This window comes from Hippichthys cyanospilos, chromosome 9 (assembly GCF_059441005.1).
Source record: "Hippichthys cyanospilos isolate Australia breed blue-spotted pipefish chromosome 9, RoL_Hcya_1.0, whole genome shotgun sequence".
Classification (NCBI taxonomy): Eukaryota; Metazoa; Chordata; class Actinopteri; order Syngnathiformes; family Syngnathidae; genus Hippichthys; species Hippichthys cyanospilos.
The window spans coordinates 1777717-1798780 of NC_142377.1; the positions used below are offsets into that span (position 1 = coordinate 1777717).

The following is a 21064-nucleotide window of genomic DNA, read 5'->3' on the forward strand; positions in this document are numbered from 1 at the left end:
AGGTACATATAAATGAAAATGAAGCTTTTTTGCTGCCACCAGGTGGCGTCCACACTACGAGGAAAAAAAGTGTGTTTAGCAGGCGTGTCTGAAGCCCTATCAGAAAAAAATTCAGTGATATTACCTTGACAGGCTCAACAAGGTCCATATACAGTAAATGAAAATGTAATTTTTTGCTGCCACCAGGTGGCGCATGCACTACATGGAAAAAAAGTGTGTTTAGCATTTCCATGAAATGTAATCTAGAGAAGATCGTCCTTGTCCGATTACATTAAGTTTTACTGGTCTGGCCAGACATCGGATGTTGAGGCGGTGTAAAGGCCACACCCAAATTTGAAAAGTCATAAAACTTGAGTTTCCTAATCTTCTCAATGTTCTCCTGACTAATCTTCAGTGAATTTACTGAAACTGGCCTAGGACAGAACATTTAAGTGTAAAAAAATATTTTTTTGTCTGCTACCAGGTGTCGCTATTGGTAATTTGGAAATGTGTCATGTAGAAGATTTAGACCTTGAGTCTAAATGATACTGTCAATTTTCAGATATTTTAAAGCTTGTTCAGCTGAGTTATAAAGGTTTTTGTCACTGTGAGTGAAGGAAACATTGACTTTGTATTTTCAAAGCCCACCTTCATCATATATTTCATGGGATCGTGACCGTTTATCGACCAGTTGTGCCTCTAAGTCTGATGGTCTAGGCCAAATTGAAAGTTGATGGGGTCAACAGAATAAAAGAAGGCGGCAGCAGTGGATGACTTACAAATGGCCATAAATGAATCAAAATAGCAAATTCAAAAATCCGTAACTCTTTTTCTCTACATCCATGTTCCATGCCTCAACACTATTCTGGCCAGTTTCCAGTTAAATTGCTCTAACAGGATTAGCACAGTGCAAAAATTGAAAAGGTTTTTGTCACTCGTGGCAAAGGAAATTTGAAACAAGTATTTTTAAGCCCCGCCCCCATCATATATGTTAGCCGATCTTGACGAAATTTTGCCCAGTTGTGCCACTATGTCAGATAATGGAGCACGCCAAATATGAAGTTGATCGGGTCAAGGGTTTTGGTCCTGAAAAATGTACAAAAATGGGCCAAATGACATATTCAACAGTTGATAACTCTGCTTCTGTACATCTTGATAGACAATGCTCTATAATGTTTTTGTAGGGGTTGAGGTCCTACATATGCGTAAAAAATTTCGTAGCTCTAGGTCAAACGGGTCGGAACTGGCTGCAGTTTTAGGATCATCTGGGGTCTATAACAGCAAGTGTTGCTGAATGGGGAAACTCCGACTTTGAGGTGGCATACAGACCATCCCCTTTATCACAAAGTTGTAAAAAATGTGAACCCTTATTCTCCAAGTCTCGAAGCTATTCAGACGACTTTTCAGTTCATTTACTCTTAAAGGCTTGGCACAATACATGAAAGTTTAAAAAATGATATTTTTGTATGTAACCAGGTGTCGTGATAAATAATTTGATAATTAATCACGCAGATATTTTAAAGCTATGACTAGTAAATTTTCTGTAAAGGTTCAGATTTTTTGAAGCTTGCACATTGGAGTTATTAAGGTTTTTATTGCTCATGGTGAAGGAAATTTGACTTTGAAACACGTATTTTGAAGCCCCGCCCCCATCATATATGTAAGCCGATATTCACGAATATTTGCCCAGGTGTGCCCCTATGTAAGAAAATGGACCACTTCAAATGTGAACTTGATCGGGTCAAGGGTTTTGGTACCGAAAAATTTACAAAAACGGGCCAAATGTTCAATTCAACAGTTGATAACTCTGGTTGTGTACATCCTAATACATGGCGCTCTCATATGTTTTTGTAGGTCTTGAGGTCCTTGTCAGAGAAATCTCAGAAAAGAAGACTAGGACAAGCCTAGCTACTTAAACAGCAAAAAGAGTAACTCAGACCAGCCAAGATTGACTTTTCTATGCCGGGCATAGGGAAAAAAGCTTGGGCAAATGAACTCGTGGGTCTTCCAACGCTAATTTCACTGCCCAGCCATCCCCCCCTGGCTTTTATTGAGCAAAAGCATAGCAGATTACAAGACACAACAAGACACAACAAAAGAGTCAGCCGGGCGCCACCGGCAGCTGGGCCAAGGTCCCGGCTCACACTTTCGTGCGTCAACAGCTCTATCTAAGGACAGGGTCAAAATGAACTAGGATTGCATAAATGGGTAACAATGAAATAAGCACATAATGATAACAACCTAATATATGATTCCCTTCACAGTCCTACATATGCGTAGAAAATTTCAGAGCTCTAGGTCAAACGGGTCAGAGCTGGCTGTCGTTTTAGGATCATCTGGGCTCAAATACAGCAAGTTTTGCTTATTTGGGAAAACTGTGAATTGAGGTGGTGTACAGACCACCTCCTTTATGACAGTCATAAAATTTGGAAACCCTTATCCTCCAAGTCTCGTTGCTATTCGGACATATTTTCAGTTCATTTATTCTTACGGGCTTAGCACAATGCATAAAAATTTTAAAAATTACATTTTTGTCTGTAACTAGGTGGCGCTATAATTTGAAAATTAACCATGCAGATATTTAAAGCTATGACTAGTAAATTATCTGTAAAGTTTCAGATATTTTTAAGCTTGCACATTGGAGTTATTAGGGTTTTTGTTGCTCATGGCAAAGGAAATTTGACTTTGAAACACGTACTGTATTTTGAAGCCTTCCCCCATCATATATGTTAGCCGATAATCACGAAATTTGTCAGATTATGGAGGATGCCAAATGTGAAGTTGATCGGGTCAAGGGTTTGGTACTGATAAATGTACAAAAACGGGTCAAATGGCAAATTCAACAGTTGATAACTCTGGTTCTGTACATCCTAACTCATGGTGCTCTATAATGTTTTTGTAGGTCTTGAGGTCCTACATATGTGTAAAAAACTTTCGCAGCCCTAGGTCAAATGGGTCAGAACTGGCTGCAGTTTTAGGATCATCTGGGTTCAATTACAGCAATTTTTGCTGATTTGGGAAAACTCCGAATTTGAGGTGCCGTACAGACCACCCCCTTTATCACAAAGTCGTAAAATTTGGAAACCCTTATCCACCAATTCTCAATGAGCCGAAATTTTGCCCACGTGTGCCCCTATGTCAGATTATGGAGCACGCCAAATGTGAAGTTGATCGGGTCAAAGATTTTGGGACAGAAAAATGAACAAAAACGGGCCAAATGGCACATTCAACAGTTGATAAATCTGGTTCTGTACACCCTAACATAAAGCACTCTATAATGTTTTTGTAGGTGTTGAGGTCCTACATATGCGTAAAAAATATCGTAGCTCTAGGTCAAACAGGTCAGAACTGGCTGCCGTATTAAAGATCATCTGGCCTCAATTCCAGCAAGTTTTGCTAATTTGGGCAAACTCTGACTTTGAGGTAGCATACAGACCACGCCCTTTTATCACAAAGACGTAAAATTTGGAAACCCTTATTCGCCAAGCCTCGATGCTATTTGGTCAAATTTTTAGTTCATTTACTTCTACAGGCTTGGCACAATACATAAAAGTTTAAAAAAATGAAATTTTTGTCTGTAACTGGCACTATAATTAATTTGAAAATTAACCATGCAGATATTTTAAAGCTATGACTAGTAAATTTTCTGTAAAGTTTCAGATTTTTTTAAGCTTGCACATTGAAGTTATTAAGGTTTATGTTGCTCATGGCGAAGGAAATTTGACTTTGCAACAAGTATTTTGAAGCCCCGCCCCGATCATATATGTTAGCTGATCTTTACGAAATTTTACGATCATCTGGGTTCAATTACAGCAATTTTTGTAAAATTTGAAAACCCATATTCTCCAAGTCTCGATGCTATTCAGACAAATTTTCAGTTCATTTACTTCTACAGGCTTTTTTTAATACATGAACGAGATATACAATACTACAAGACTACTAATACAATACTATTAAAGAGAAATTTGGTACCTGCAAACATCCAAAAATGGTCCAAAAAGGCACATAAAAATCATATCTCTGGTTCTGTACATCCTAGCATATGACATTCTCTAACTTTTTTGTAGGTCTTTAAGTTCTTTACTGTATATTGCTAAAAAAATTTCTATAGCTCAAGGTGAAACAGGCCGTGACCCAGAAGAAGTGTTCGACTCTAAGTGGCGCTAATTTTTTTTTTTTTATATTTTATGTATGAAAACACCAAAATACCACATTTTACAGTAGACCCGATGCGTGTACAAATTTTGATGACTTTTCGTGCATATTTAGGCTCTCAAAAATACAATTAATTTCAGAGAATAATAATAATCTACCGAAAAACAGTTTATAAATTTGACATAACTCATTCATTATTTTTTAATACTTGATAATATGCTGTCATAATTCCTTATTTATTAGGTCTAGTGATGCCCCTGGTATATACACTAGGTCAGTTCAGTTTGTCAAGTGGGTTGCCTGCAGGGATTTTTAACGTCCAGCCGATGTCAGTATTTGATGACACAATATCAACACAATGTGTCAGGGTGCAGACACGCTTCAAAACGCTTCATCAAGCCATCACTAAACATAGGCAGGGGTTGCGGATGAGAGTTTTTAAAAGTCTATTTTCATTGATCACCAACATTCACGCCCCTAGAATATTTTAGTCAATGTAAATTACTAAAAAAAAAATCAAATTTAACAAGTTCATAGGTTATTAAAGGTTAGGGATCACAAAGGGAGGCATTTCTTCTTATTAATGTGCCTTCAGCAGTAATGATTATGGATACCAAGAGCAAATTAAATTGAAGGCCAGTAAAGAGGCTGTTTTGTGGTCGTAGAGCAGAGTGGGTGTACATTTCTTTTATCAGATGGGAATTGGCCGTCATGAATGTGAGGGCTCAGTAGCCACTGAAAAATTCATCATTGCACTGGGAAAACTGAAACATCGTGTCACCAAAACAGAGTTAGACACTGTAAAACCCCATCAAGGGCTGTCCTGGACATACAGTACATAACATGAAACAAATCCCAAGAAGCCCAGAGATACCTAACTTTGTGGAATAAAAAATATTGTTTGAGGAAAAACTCATTCAATAGGCAAACCACAAATCCCAGAGTGTATTGCTTCTGTTTTAGTGAGCAGCAGAGCGTTGGAAAAAAAAAAAAAAAACACTGTAAAAATTGTTTTTTGTCTTTGTTTTTCCGTGATGAGATTGTTAATTATAAACAATGATGATGGTAGCGCTGAAACTCCCAACATTTTTTTTATCCTTGATGGCTATGGGTACCAAATATTAATCTGGCTAAATCCTGTGTGTCTTGGTATGTTTCGACATTTTGTGCACGACAAATTGTGAAAGGGGGGATGTTTATTTTGAGATTCAAATTCAACAGTTTTATTGTCATATGCATGGTAACGCAACACAATGAATTTCTTATTCTGTTCACTTCCTCGAGCAGACTTACTGCGGTTTTGCTGTGGTGTTCTAATGATGTAGAGACTGTGTAGCTTCATCATAATTCCACAGATCCATGACACAATAGCACACACACACTCCTGGTGGCTTTTATCTGAGGTTACTATGGATACTGTACACAGAGGCAACCACTTTTATGTTTTCCTTTCTATAACTATCATGTTCTATAACATAACAAATCACAATAAGGATGTTTTTTTTTTGTTTGTTTGTCTTTGAGTGGACTAATGAAATGTTAACTTAAATTAATGCAAGGCAATGTAAAAAGATGCAGACGAGGCACATGGTCAACTTTGAGATTCATAAAGGATGAGAAGCTGATGACAAATTATATGATGGCTGGTTTTGTGTGCAAGGGACACTGGCCCTTATGAAAGTGTGCTACATGAAATGCTATTGTGAAATAGTTATGTAGAGGTGTAGTGCATATCCTTAATAATGCAACAGTCCTCCCTTAAATACAGTAAATCACACACATTCGCACACGCACGCACTCTCACACACACACACACACACACGCACGCACACACACAGTGTATGTGTGTACTTGTGCTTTATTCCATTGCAGCACTTTTTCCTATTTTTCCCTAGCTGGACAACCCAGATGAGCAGGCAGCCCAAATCAGAAGAGAGTTGGATGGACGATTACAAATGGCAGACCAGATCACACGTGTGAGCAAATAAGAATGACTATCCAGCATGCTTTAATCATGAAGGAAACAGACGTAGAATTAATTTGGAAACAAAGTTGTGCAATTAATAATGTTTGTTTATTGTGAGATTTTCTTTTGTTTTAACACTTTGTGCGGTATTTCATCCAATCTTTTGATCATACATCAAAGGCATTCACATCAAAGTGAGGCATTCAAAGAAGACACTAGGAAGCTGAGACTTTACCCAGATGGTGACAACACGCCAAAGTTCTTAGTTGTCAGACTACCTGGAGTGTACCATCCCTTGGGTAAAATACTATGAAAACCATGTGGAAGAAAATGAACCAAAATGGTCAAAATACTGCACAAAGGTTAATTACGTGTTTGTGATTTGCTGTTTTCAAAATATGCACAGGATCAAGAATGACCTAATATTTTACACCCCCGATATTTTATCTTGTGTTAAATAAGCCTTTCACCTTCATGGATTTCATTAACCAAATGCTTCCTTTATCACAAAAGTATAATATGTATGTATTTCACCTTTTTTTGCTCCATGGACATACAACACTTGTTGTGATAACATAGTAGAGAATATAGGGAGAATAGAGAATAGACAACAAATGCTAAATGAGGTATGGAGTGCAGCAGTGGAATACCAGCCCATAGAAAGTAAAAGTAAATATGATTGCATTCATGACTAGCATTGGTGGCTTGCTAATTATATTTTATTGAGAACATCAATTGCCTCTAATTAGGTTATTTTGAACAGCTAATCAATGTGTTATTGTCCTGCTTCAATTAGCTAGGCGGAAGATTCCCTCGGTTTGCCTCAAGGGAGATGGAGGCAATGTTCATCGAAGAACTGCGGTCATCAGTCAACCTGCTCATGGCCAACTTGGAGAGCATGCCAGTGTCTAAAGGTGGAGAATTTAAGCTGCAGAAACTCAAACGAGGACACAACACATCAATCATGGACATGGGACAGGAGGATGAGAACATCCTTTCCAAATCAGATGTGGTGCTGTTGTTTACCTTGGAGGTTGGTTCATGAGTTAATTAATTAAATTGTTATCTTTTATTTGCAAATAAATGCTTTATATTTATGCTCAATAATCATTTCAGTGCTACCTATAACTTCCTCAAATATACTTGTTGTGGTTTCAACTTGAACACTAAATATGTTTCTCTCAACTGGGGCAAGATCAGAAAAGAAGCTACCGTATTTCTCCGAGTACAAGTTGATCTTTAGCGTAAGTCGCCACCGCCCCTTTTTTTTACTTCATTTTGGGTTGGGTGAATATTACAAAAACATTTTTATAAGCCTTCCCCTGAATTTAGTGGTTACATAGATCATGGCTGTCCAACTATAACACATGGTGTGTGTTATTAAAATGACAAAGTTCCACCCTTTTTTTTACACCTTTCTTCATTGTTTAGCGAGTTAACATATTGTTGTGGTTATGGGGGGGGGCAAGACAAGCCGTCTTTTCATTTTCACAATGCGTCAAAGTCCGCCTAGCCATGCAGCCTCGTTGTTAACAACAAAGAGGCAATTAGGCGGCGCTTGACGAAAGTGTTTTGCCATGTTCTGTGCAAATGCTCTAAGACAGATGCACAGTATAACAAATTAGATGCATACATTTCATCATTTTAAGCCATCTAAATGACATCATATTCTTTACTTTTGCATTGGAACTAATGTTATTCAAACACGAGTGGAAAAATCTGGTCTGTTTTAAGTTATGCGGTTATTAGTCGACCCCCTAATGTGGATTTTTAAAATGAGAAAACAAACTCAACTTGTACTCTGAGAAATACCGTAGTCATTTTTGAGATCAACTCCTTGTAACTAACAGTTCAAACGATACACTGTCATAGTGCCTCATGGAATGTTTTATAAACTAATTGATTGAAGTCACTGTCAGTAATTTGAAGAAATATTTTGTTTTTTGCAGCAATGTTATACCTACCAAACATCTGATCACAATGTGATCTGGCAAGTCAATATTCATGGTTAAGTCACTCTGTCAGTAATATGACACAAGGCAGATCTGTTTTTGCAAGATGATCATACCTTAGCAAACATCGGCTCACAAAAATGTGATCTGGCAAGATTATATTAAACGAGACATTGAAGGCACTATTTTCATAGAAATGACACCTGCGTCGTGCCGGTGGGTCCAGATTTTTTTTATTGGCGCAAATCTTGCTGCACGTTAGCCTTTTGGACATACAGTACAGTATGAGCCTATGTCAAGCTGAAAGTCTTGTGCATCAAAACAAGTATTTCAGAAATGAGCAAAATCAGGCATCAAACCCTCCGAATCATTATTTCATGTTTTTTAAAATCATCCCACAGCTTTGACGGAACACAGGAACAATTGGAAGTAGGGGCTCCATGCGCCCTCTTCAAACTGTAGATGTGTTTCATAGGTCTAGTAATCGCTTCTTATGTTACATTGGCAGTACCACTCAGATGGCGGCAGTCAGGTTTCTTTTAGCTATAGGAAGTGAAGGAGGAAAACTTTCGCCAACTTTTGCCAACATAATCCAAGTTTTGGATGTCAATTTGTGTCTTGTGTGCAGGAGCGCTTCTGGTTTATAATTTGAGTTTCTTGTTTGTATGCCAATCATAAATAAAAACAGAAACAAAGAGGTCATAGAAGGTTTGTATCCCAATAGTGAGTAAAAGAAGAAAGAGGAAAAGGGGGGGTCCGCTCCTCGCAGGACAAGTTTCACGACACTGCACGATGATCGATTAGAAAGTTAGGATTACTTGTTATTCTACGTATTTGAGTTCACCCACCAAACAACACCAAAGAACTCGACAGGAAAGACAACTCAATACAGTACAACAAAAAAATTACCTTTGATGGAACAGCCAAAATGAGCATCTTTAGCCTTGTGGTATCACAGACAACCTGCCGCATACACTGTGTTGTTGCCTGGTGTTAATCCTCTTGTGCCTGGATCACTGTCCTGCGTTCAACTTGACTGGTAAAAGTTGTTTGCATCTAGAAAAGTGTGGAAGTGTTGGATTGGGGTTGGGGCATTGGTTCTGTATCGTGGAGCACATTTTTTCTTCATCATCAGTGTTGGGCAAGTTACTTCAAAATTGTAATGCATTATTCATTACGACAGTTCTTAATGCTGCACAATGTGGCTTTAAAGACTTACCAACAGGTGCATGTCAATATCTAATCCAACCTGCCTTTTGTGCTATGTTTACTTGTGAGAATTTTGTCTATTGTAATTGTGCTTTCATTTTCACACCATTTACGTATACTGTATTACCTGTTTTTTTGTTGTTTTTTTTTAGGAAAAAAATGCAATAGTTGTTGCATATTCTAAGTTTTAACTGGTTTATTTGGCCCCCACATCCTCTTGCATTGTGTCAGATTGTGACTTTGATTTTGTGTGTTGCAGGTGGTTATTATGGAGGTGCAAGGTCTTAAGTCTTTGGCTCCAAACAGGATCGTTTACTGCACCATGGAGGTTGAGGGAGGGCACAAACTGCAGACAGACCAAGCTGAAGCATCTAAACCCACGCAAGTCTACCACCAGACAAAAACAGATTTAATGATTGAATTTCATGTTATTGTCAAGTGTATTCCAATATGAATTGTATTTTGTATGAGCCTGACATATGAAGGTTTGTTTGCGACTATTTGCGACTATTAATGATGACCTCATAGGAAGAAAGAAGCTTAACATACTAAATGAGTAAATAAGTATTTGTCATGATGAGCATTTTGTTTGTACACATTTTAAATATGTCACTGTACTTCACAAGGATACAGGCGATTTAATTGTTTCAGTGCACATGGTGGGAAAACTACACATTTCAACATCGTCTCTTAATCACGATACTGCAGATGAGCACCAAGATTCCATATTTCAGAACACTGTCCAAACTGGGATACAGCACTCGACACATTTATCAGTCCATCAAATTGTTGAGCTCTCCATGCCCATTTTACTAATCTCCTCTCTCCATCCTGCCACCATCCCCACAAGGTACCAGATGTAACCATATTTTGATTGTTGCTTCAATTTCCTGGTTACGCCTCACAGCAGCTGAAACATGCAAAATTGGTTGTAAATTTGCTCTTTGTATAATCGGAAGATATGACTTGTTAAAAGAAAAATTCAATTGAATATCAAATAATTCAGTGTATTGTTAGCTAGTTATCACAACAAATCCCTGTTGTGTAGTCAGTTCTTCTTGATTTCAGCCCTGTACCTAAACTTGACCTGACATATTTGCCTGCATCAAATGTTATGCCTTCGGCATTATTGACATCTAGAGCACATATTAAAATTAGTATGTAGTTCATCTCAAGTCTCTCAATTCTACACAGAACTTCAAATATAATGCTTAACTATTTTCTCGCAATTCCTTGATTATTATTATTTTTTGCCCTGTAGCTATTCTATTTGGGACAGTCTTTGATGCCAGAATGACTTGATTAGGACGTCTCTTAGCTACACCTAACCAGCCAGTTAGTCATGGGGAGACGACGTGAAGTTTTTACAGCAAAAAGTTTATTTTAGTCTGCTGTGAACATTGTGCATTAAAACAGTTTGATTTTTCCTTATGTGACCAGGTCAATTTGAGAAAAGCAGTGTATTATATGTTTTAAGTAGAAAGTGTATATTTTCTTCGTGTGGCCAAAGGCATTTGAGAAAAAAACAAACAAAGAAAATAGCAATCCATTTTAAAACTTTTTACTGAAACAAGTTTATATTTTCTTGTGTATGTGGCCAAATAAATGAGAAAATAGCTGTCCAAAGACAAATAACACTGACCAAGGACTATATTTGAAGCCAGACAATGCTGGAAGAGCCTGAAAAATGAAGGAACATTAATTTTATTCCATCTGATCTTTTAATTTCCAGGTATTTTACATATAATAGTTGCTGGTTATGATAACTCACATGTTGGATTGGGTTCCAAAATCTAGATGAGTTTATCTTGAAGTGTAATTGTTGTGTAGCAAGGCACACACACTTTTCACCTACACAAAGTTAACAACACAAGCAAATAGGTGTAAAGTGTATTTTCCTCGACACCCTTATGTGCTAGGAGTATATAACAATTACTTGAACTGTTGTAGCAATCACTTATAATCTTTTTTCTTCTACTTTCATGATAGCAGTTCCTGGGGACAGTACAATATTTTCTAAAAAACACGATTAAACCTGAGCATGGAAGGTGTTGTCAATTTGTTTTTAAGTTTTTTTGTAAAACATACCGCACTTCCGTTATTTATCTCTTTTGAGGTAAAACGTCCACATCCTGGCTTTTCCACCAATGCTTACAATTAAACAGTAATGTATACGCACATGTTTGGTTGCACTCGCTACAGACAGACCATATGAATGAAAGTACAAGTTAAAACCCAAATCAACCTGACTCGAATGGCATTGAGCTAAATACCGGTGTAGTACTGCCATCTTTTGGTGGATAGTTATACAAATGAGACATTTGTTTATTCCATTTGTTTTTTTTTAACCACTTTCAACGGCCAAGCTTAGTATAACCTACAAGTCTACCCCGCACCATGTTCTCAGTTTAATAGTGTATATTGTATATTTATATGTATATGATCAAAAAGTAATATGTGAGACATATGCATATGTGATTAAACCTTTGTATCCGTAAAAAATTACTCACTCATAAGTAGGCTTAGGATAATATCAGATTCTGACAGAACAATAACCTTGAGCAAACATACCATGGTAACAAGGTATCATGGTATTGAAATTACAGCTCACAAAACATATTTTAAAATCTTTTTGAGTACATTGCCATTTTTCTACATTATAAAAACTGTTTCATTTTTAAACAAAATATTAAATAACAAACATTTACCATATCATGCTGAATTAAAAAAAAAAGTAAATAAAATTGGAACAAACTTTTAGTAGCAACATGGGCTTTGCTCACTTATAAAAATAATATACATTAATTATTTTTGATTGAACACACCTTATTTTAACTGAAATATGGGCACTAAATAACAATATTTTTAAAAAATGGTCATTCAACTATTATGTGTATCAATTAATAGTACAATGTAGATTGTTTCATTTTACATTGACTGTTTCAAACTACTACTTTATGTGCATCAATCAATAGTTCAATATGTATTCTGTCGTTTTGTGTTGACTTATTTCCCAACACGCACATATACAGGTATACACAAAAACATGTTCCTGTCACTCGGGCTCTCACCCGCTTCTGCACTAAAGCAAGCGGAAGAGATTATACCAAACCAAATTCCCATTTGTTTTGAGTTATGCCGCTTGGCGTTTGAAATCCCGCTTTTTGCACCTAGAAACGTCCAAGATCGCTAGTGAAACACTGCTTTAGACGGTTGGTGGTGACCGACGTTCATATTGAAAAACACCAGAAATGGTGTTTGAAACATCGCTTTTTATTTTTGACACCGACTGGCATTGCTAATGCTATTAGCTTATGTTAATACTGTACAACAAATGACGTCTGCTTTTTATTCAAAATAAACATTGGTCACTGCTATGTAGAATAGCGTTCTCAACGCTGTATCTGATCCCGCTAGGCATAAAAAGCGGTGTAAAAAATGGTGTTCTAAAGGTGAATGGTGTAACTCGAAACTTGAAATAGCTTTATATTGTAATCAGGCATTGATAATTCACCCAGACAACTGTTGTTGAGAAGTGGAATTCCAGAGGGCAAGTTCGTCTGAAGGGACTGAGTTAGAAGAGCAAGGATGCCACACGTGTACTTCTTTGACGTGCGTACCCGTTGCTGGTTTTGCGATTGAGTTGGAATATCAATAAAAACACCATTGTTGTCATCTCCACTGACTCCGCCTCGAACTCCAACCGCGACAGTATGATCTCATTCACCTGCCAAATGACGAGAGTGCGTGTGAGCCAACGACTTGACAGAATCCACATTTTACAATTAATTGATGCGCTTTACCTGTGGTAGTTAGCCGTAGCCGACAAAAAACGAAAATGAACTGCTATAGCAGTGGAGGACTTCTGTATGATACACAATGAGAGCTACATTTGCAGCTACTCATTAAGGTAGATGACTCGGGAGGGTAAAAAAATAAAAAAAACTAAACTTACCGATTTGGACAGACTTAAACGGTTTTAAATAACCGTGATTTCTCAAACCACGATATATCTTACTCATAAGCTTCAACTGTAGTGTAGTGTAGATTTGTGTTCTTTGTTTTGCTTGTTTGTGGCATTCCCGTTCTGCTGGTTGCAGAGCTATTTTGCTTGTTGAAGTGCGTTAAACCCCGTCAGTCACTGTAAAATATACTTTAAAATCAACTGCAGTGTTTTTGCCAGAAAAGGTTTTTAGCTGAGGTTAAACAGTGTTTTTAACCACATGAGAAAGTCTTAATGTTAGACTCACAAATGTCACTGCTGCGCTGACCCTAATGATTCTGTGTTTAGTTGGGGAACCCAGGGGGATTTCACAACGACACAACCCTTACCTGCTGTCAAAGTGAAGCTCTTCACTGAAAGCACTGGAGTGTTGGCCCTGGAGGATAAAGAACTTGGAAGGGTGAATACGTTCAGAGCCTTACAAAATCTTGATACATTGATTGTTAATCTAAAATATTTATTTACACTGGGGTGCACATTTTTTTTATTTTTTGAGGGGTTCTTAACATGAGTAACAGGATATGTATTTGGTCCGTGCATTTCACACTTAGGCCTTCAGTGATTGGACCCCTCATGCGCACACGTACACATTACTGGGCTACACAGGCTATGTTTAAACATACAGTATATAAACCCGCATCAGCATTAAAACATATCATTATACGTGATACTGCCAAAACTTAAAATAATTAGTATTGTAAAATTAATTGTCCACAAAGTTTCATGAAGTCCAAATAGGGTCATATTGGCACAGCATATTGGTGATGGGTGTGGGAAGCTGGATCCAAAATGCAGAGGCAGGATATGAGATGAGCTCAACAAAAATATTTATTACTCGCAGAAGCTGGGTGAAACATGAAAAAACACGGGATCAAAAGTATCAACAGAAATAAAAACCAAAACCAAACTCAAGGGGTGAACAACGACAGCGAGAGAGGAAATTTGCGGAACTGGCACTAGTGCTGCAGACGGCAAAAACAGAACTTATACATAGACATTAGACAACAAAATAACTAAACTGACACTTTAAAGGACAAAAAAATATTTTTTTTATATTTTTTTTTTAAATAACTTAATTTTACTACTTCCAATGTTAAACATGGTGGATCAATACAGTAAAGCACTACCTTCCTGCAGTGAGCAAGGAGAAAATTATTTCATAGAGCTTGAATGCTTTCTGCAGTTTGTCTTGCCACCTAGCAAGAGGGCCATTAGCTACTGCTTCTTGATCAGCCTGTTTGTTAGCCGTAAACTGCGCTAGTGTCATGTGCTCTTTTCATACTTGTCAAATAAGTTATGACTGAAAATGTTCGACCCTGTATCAAACGCACTTCCTTTGCCTGCTAGCTGTGGACATGAGCAGAATATCTTTTACCACTATGGTCACAACAAATCTTTGAGCCACTTCTCAGAAGAAAAAGGTTAAGTTCAGACTCTGTTGTTGTCATGGGTGAGGGTTAAGGTAGGGTATGCAAATGTACAAAGTGAAGCACGCGACGTTAGATGATTCTGTCACACATGCGTACCTGCATACCAGTTATGTGCATCCTTGTATATACAGATACATACTATATATATATATATATATATATATATATATATATATATATATATATATATATATATATATATATAATAAATACACACACACATTAATGTAATCTAACATTTGTAGGTTGTGCTCCATCCAACACCCAACAGTACTAAGCAGTCGGAGATCCACAAAATGTCAGTTTCTAAAGGCTGCCCTGACAGTGATCTAAGGATCAAACTGGCCATTCGTATGGATAAACCCCAGAACATGAAGCATTGTGGGTAAGTACTGTATCTCTTAGGGATCAGCTTGGGTAAACCATCATACAAGTGCAAGGGCTTTTGGTAGTGTACTCATTTAGTACACATAAACCCAGGAAGTCACATCCTGAGAGCAAACACAATTTTTATTTTTCTGACATGTTCTTCATAACAACACTGATCAGCTGACCTGTGCAGCATAAAACTACTACAATAATAACATTCAAGTTCATATGCAGTAAATTTATATAAGGTTTGGTGCACAAAGACAGATACTTGTTATTTGAAGTGTTTTTCTTATTTCCTATATTTATACCACGGATAGGAAGGAGTTGATTTTTTAATTTAATACTGGACCAAATGACCAACACACCAACTACAACAAAGAGCGTCCAGAATCAACTATATATTGTGATAATGACCTATGAATAAATCACACACAGTATTTTTTCATATACTGCATTTTCGTTTTTCTGCATCGTAGAAGAGTGTCACAGTGACTAATAATTGTTAGCACTTTTGCCTCACAATTCAAAGGTTATAGGTTCAAATCTTATGCCTTCTCATGTGGAGTTTGTATGTGAACACTGAATCATCTGTATGTGTGTGTGCGAATGTTGTTTCTTGATGTCCCAAATAGCAAAATGTGGGTGAATCAATATTGAAATGCTGTTTGGATAAAGGATTAATCCTATTTAAGACCTAAAGTCGGTTGATAAAATATTGACTCAACGCTTGCTTTTCAACCATGAATCATACAATATCCATGTAGATTTAACCTTTATCTTAATCAGAATCTACATGCATTTTGTAGTTGATTTCATATTGACTTTAGTAAGAAATCAATGTTGATTTGACTATTATCAAAATCTGAATTAACACATAAATATACTATACTACTATACTTACATTTACAAGATGCGGCAATTCTAAAATATATTATGAGCCATCATATGTATGTTTGCATGGAAAATGTCGAGTAAGCTTTTATGTTGGCTTTAAAAATGTATGCCTTTATTTTAGCTTTAAAAAAACAATAATTGTATAACCAAAATACATGATATTTCAAATAAAAATGCACAAAGGAAAATATTAAATCCTTGCTGTAAAGAGATATATCCTCAGCTCACACTCATGACACGCTCATTCTGATTTTCACTGACATGTTCATATTTTTTATTTGACTGTGTATTTCAAGTAATACTCTATTTTAAAATAAATTTGGATTAAAATAGAAATACGACAAGATAACATACAATCCAAGCATAAATAATACTATTTATAGGTTGGGTGCGATGTAAGTGCTGTAAGCGCCATCATGTGTCCCATTGAAGTAACACAGTACCAACACAGTGTCAGTCTAGTCTGGCGATAAGATACAGCAGGCCTCCAAAACAGGAATACAAGGAACCACAACAAAAGAATAATCTGACAGTGTCCCTCAGTTTCTGCTGCTCTTAAGTACTCAGTTTATCAGTAATCATCCACGGGTGGGAGGCAGGAGACTCTGAACCCCAGGTATCGATCAGGAACACTACAAGCAGAGAACATGACCACCAGAGGGACGCCAAGAGCCAGACACGCAACAAGTCTCGAGTGTCCAATATAACTACAGTGCTTGTTTTTCTAATGTGGGAGGACACCTGAGTGCCCGAAGTAAACCCACATGGCCACGGGGAGAACATGTACACTCCATACAGGAAAGCCTGAGCCTAACATGAACCCATGACCTCCACATATGAGGCAAACGTGCTAACCAGTGTGGCACAGTGCCACCCCATAATTATTAATTAAATTATTATTGTCATAGAGGTCTTGTGAAAAATAAAGCGACTCAGATATTTTCAGAAAACGATTACAATTCATATGCCAGGTTTAACATTTCCATGCTGTTTACCCGCAGATTACGTCAACAATAAGTTTTCTTGATGTTATGACGTTTTCAGTTGAATTTTTCGAGAGACTTGTAGCTAACTGTCGGCTAATTGTAATAAACTTAATTAGAGCCTTTAAAAATTATCTATCTATCTATCTATCTATCTATCTATCTATCTATCTATCTATCTATCTATCTATCTATCTATCTTTAAGTCTATCCATCTGTCTTTCTGTCTGTCTGTCATATATTGCCTCAAACTATATTAGTGAAGCACATACTGAGAAATTATGTGATTTTTTTATGTGACTTTTGTTCAAGCTGTTCAAGAAATTTAATTTTATTTCATCAAAGAACACGAAGTCTTATTTACAAATGAATAATTTTGATACATGCAGCACATTGAACCCCCACCACAAAAAACAAACAAACGTGTCTTTCTGGTTGTAATAACCCACTTTAACCAGGTGATGTCGTAGTAGAACCAACTTCAGTCCATTTGTTCTCCAAGCGAGTGGGAGTCCCCTCATGACAGTCACAAAACGGCAACACTCTTAGCTTTGCAGGGAGGGAAAAAAGCTTCCAGTTTCATTTTAACCTTTCCCAGAAAAATAACTGTTTGTGTATTTGTATGTGTGTTTGTGTTTGTGGAGAGGGTAATCACTGTTGTAAAAATCAATATTCATAATGTTTTCTATAATTTCACAATTTAATTTGTTCCCACCACACAGGTACTTATGGGCCATTGGCAAAAATGTCTGGAAGAGATGGAAGAAACGATTCTTTGTTCTAGTTCAGGTAAGTATATGTTGTTGTTTTTTTCACAAAGGCTTGGTCCCTACAGAATATAGACCATTTGCATCTCAAATCAATACACAAAACACACACACACACACAAAGTGCTTTAATTAATTCACAGTTATTATATACTGTACTATTGACATACTTTATTTTCTATGCTGACTTTCAAATCAGTATAAGATTCAATTCTAATTTCTATCAATGCAAACAAATGCGACTCATTTATTAAATTACGTGAGTGTGTGTGTGTATATATATATATATATATATATATATATATATATATATATATATATATATATATATATATATATATATATATATATATATACATACACACATAGACACATAGACACAGTGGACCCCCGTGTTACAACGTGCCTGATTTACGTCATTTTCATGTTGCAACGTGGGATACTGCGTTTTTCATCCCTTCTTTATGAAATTTTCCTGTTTATGCGACCAAAATAGTTGTCGTGACCCTAGGGGCTTGGCTGTATTTGTGTTGTTTTACCTCCATCTGCTGCCGTTTTTGGTAATTGCACTTATTTACTATGGCCGACTCTAACTGCTTCCATGCAACGCGTGACTAAAATGCTGGTCTGCTATTGGTCGGCGTCTCCTCACGGAGATGGTGGTCTGCTATTGGTCAGCCTCACTTGTTTAAAATGGCGGAACGGTAAAGCTTTGTTCGACCGTGAGTGGTTACAAAACAACATTTATAGTGCATTTTACTGCTTGATTCAAAGTTGAAAGGGTTAGCCATGGGTCCCAAGATTGCTAGTGATGTTAAAGAGAGAAGTAAGAAGATGATTTATATGGAAACGATGCTGGAGATAACCCTTATTAGGGAATATGGGCATAAATGCGGCACTCAAAGGTAAATAAATCCTTTCTATATTTTTATTTATGATGATTTGATTGTATACAAGTATATTATAACTACATAACACTTCCTATTTTGGTACCAATTTTTAATATGTATGTACAATTTTGGTATTTTTACCTGGGGTTCTAAACGCATTAGCTATTTAACATAGGCTTGGATTGCCCGTCATACGGCAAATTCGCCTCATGACCCCAACCGCGGAATGGATTAATCTGGTAACACGGGGGCCTAATGTATTTTGGTTTTCCAGTTGAAGAAAAGGATTGTAAATTAATGGCAGATGAGACAAAGACTGTTAACGCTTCCCAAAAATACCCCACAGCTAACCACAGTTAACCACGGCTAAAAAACAACACTAATACAGCCAACCTCTCAGGTCATGACACACACACGCACAGTCCTGGTCCCTGCCTTAAGTTTTTTTTTTTTTCATCTTACAACGTGATCTGCAACGTTTTTACGTCCCCCCTTTATGTTTTTTTTCCCGCTTTACGACAAAAAGAACTGTCATGACCCTAGGGGTTGGCTGTATTAGTGTTGTTTTGTCTCCATCTTCAGACGTTTTTAGGTAATTACTCTTAGTTTCTTGTCCTGTCAAACTGCCTGTGCTGCAATGCGTCACTCAGATGCTGGTCTGCTATCGGTCTGCGTCACGACTCCCTAAGATACTGGTCTGCTATTGGTCGATGTCACTGTCAAAATGGCGGCATGCTATGGACTGGATCGCGTCTGAGTGCTTAATGAGTAACATTTGAATGCATCAAAAAAATAGGGCCTCGTTAGAAATTGTGGAGAAGGTTTATAAACCTCTAACATCAGCTTTGCATTGTGCATTCTTTTTTTTGCTGTTGTCAACAAGGCAGTGAAGGAGGGAGATGCAGCCAAGCTGTTGTCCCTCGGCTGTCACAAGAATGATGGAGACGCCAAGCAGGCTTTTGTCGGGGTTTGGGGCTGAACAGGATTGTAACAGCCATTTCCTGGTGACCGCATGGGGACATGGGCAGCATGCAGGGATGTGGGGCGGGTTGGAGTGGGGTGGGGGGCTGTCTGTCTCTTGTGCGTTGGAGAGAATATGTCTCAGAGCTACACGTTGACAGGGGATTGACAAAGTCGAATGAACACTAGCTGGCCTAGCACTTGGAGCTAGAAAAGCCAGAGCACTGCCAACTTGAAGCCTCTTGGTTGCTTCAAGCTAAATATATTGCAACTGACAAATACTGGTCAATCGACTGCACGCTCAAGTGTGTTTAAGTATGACCATGTGCACATGCGGCAACACAAAATACCAGTTGATGTATGTGCTTATCATTGCTTTCTGTACTGTAAAATGCACATACTCTAGCTGTGTAGTTACTGTATAGTACAATTAAATTCAAAAAGGAGTATTTTTCGTACCCTTTTTTCCAAAACACTTTCAATTCATTTTTTCCCAGTCAGAGAAAAATTACATTTATTTATCCAACTCTTCTATATTTTACAAAAAATGTTATCCAGTTAAAACATCGGTTTGAACTTCCCATCCATTGGTCACAATCATCAAGGGGGGCTGAAGCCCTTCACAGCTTACACCACTCTAGAGGAGAACAACCTGGACTGGGTGCCAGCCAACGTAGGATGGCAAACAAAAAACTTAATCTGTCTTCAGTCAACACAGGGGTTGGCATTCTTAAACACTGAGAGCAATTTGGGCCATCTGACAGGAAAAGATAAGTCACCAAACGCCACAAAATCCTTTTGCAATGCAAAAGCAGTGTATTATGGCATCAGATGCGTACAAGTATGTAAGATGTGAAAACAAAACACTCAAAATAATCAATAGTGTTTGGTCCCTCTCGAGCATATATATTTGCATTACTTGTAAAAGCAAAACATTACAATAAACGATGGATTTTGGGCAGAAAAGCGCAATTTTAAACAAAGTGTAAACCTATTGCATAAATTATAATGATAATTAGAAGTACAGTAAAGTTATTCAGTTAGTCAGGTTAATTTATTATACATGTCAATGACATGACGGCATCCTCAGTTGGAAGGGATACAAATTATATCCAGGCCTACTCCTTGTTTTCTATATAACTTATATGAGGTTTTTTTTTCTCATATAGTATTCTCATCCTTTTTGAATACAGCAAGTGGTTCACATTTTTTCATTCAATTTAAGTTATTCGATAATTGAACTCATTTAAATTATCTGTTAGGTTTCTTCTTATTTTTGATTGTTTTAGTTTTTTTGTGCCAAAGATAGTAAACTTGGTTTTATTTAAATTCAAAAATATTTTGTCGAACCAACTTAATATAATTATTTTTTAAAATGTGTTTTAATATGAGCTCCATTTTATATATTGTATACATTTTATATCATCTACTATTGAAATGTATGATTGAGTGCTTTTTCATTTTTTTATGTTATTAAATAGATTTTTGTATAGTAATCAAAACC

General features: G+C 37.0%; 1 protein-coding gene across 18 annotated transcripts in view; it reads left to right on the forward strand.

Annotated features, from left to right (window-relative positions):
* The window catches only part of cadpsa (Ca2+-dependent activator protein for secretion a), a 212713-nt gene that overhangs the window by 38110 nt on the left and 153539 nt on the right, over positions 1–21064 (forward strand). For all 18 annotated transcript variants that reach the window (XR_015866670.1, XM_088424134.1, XM_088424131.1 and 15 more), the window contains exons 4-9: positions 6030–6110; positions 6897–7133; positions 9521–9642; positions 13553–13664; positions 14940–15079; positions 17666–17732. Coding sequence is in view for 17 of the 18 variants with exons in the window: in XM_088424134.1 (XP_088280260.1) it covers positions 6030–6110; positions 6897–7133; positions 9521–9642; positions 13553–13664; positions 14940–15079; positions 17666–17732 (759 nt within the window). In the remaining variant the exon portion in view is untranslated. The remainder of the gene's footprint in view (positions 1–6029; positions 6111–6896; positions 7134–9520; positions 9643–13552; positions 13665–14939; positions 15080–17665; positions 17733–21064) is intronic.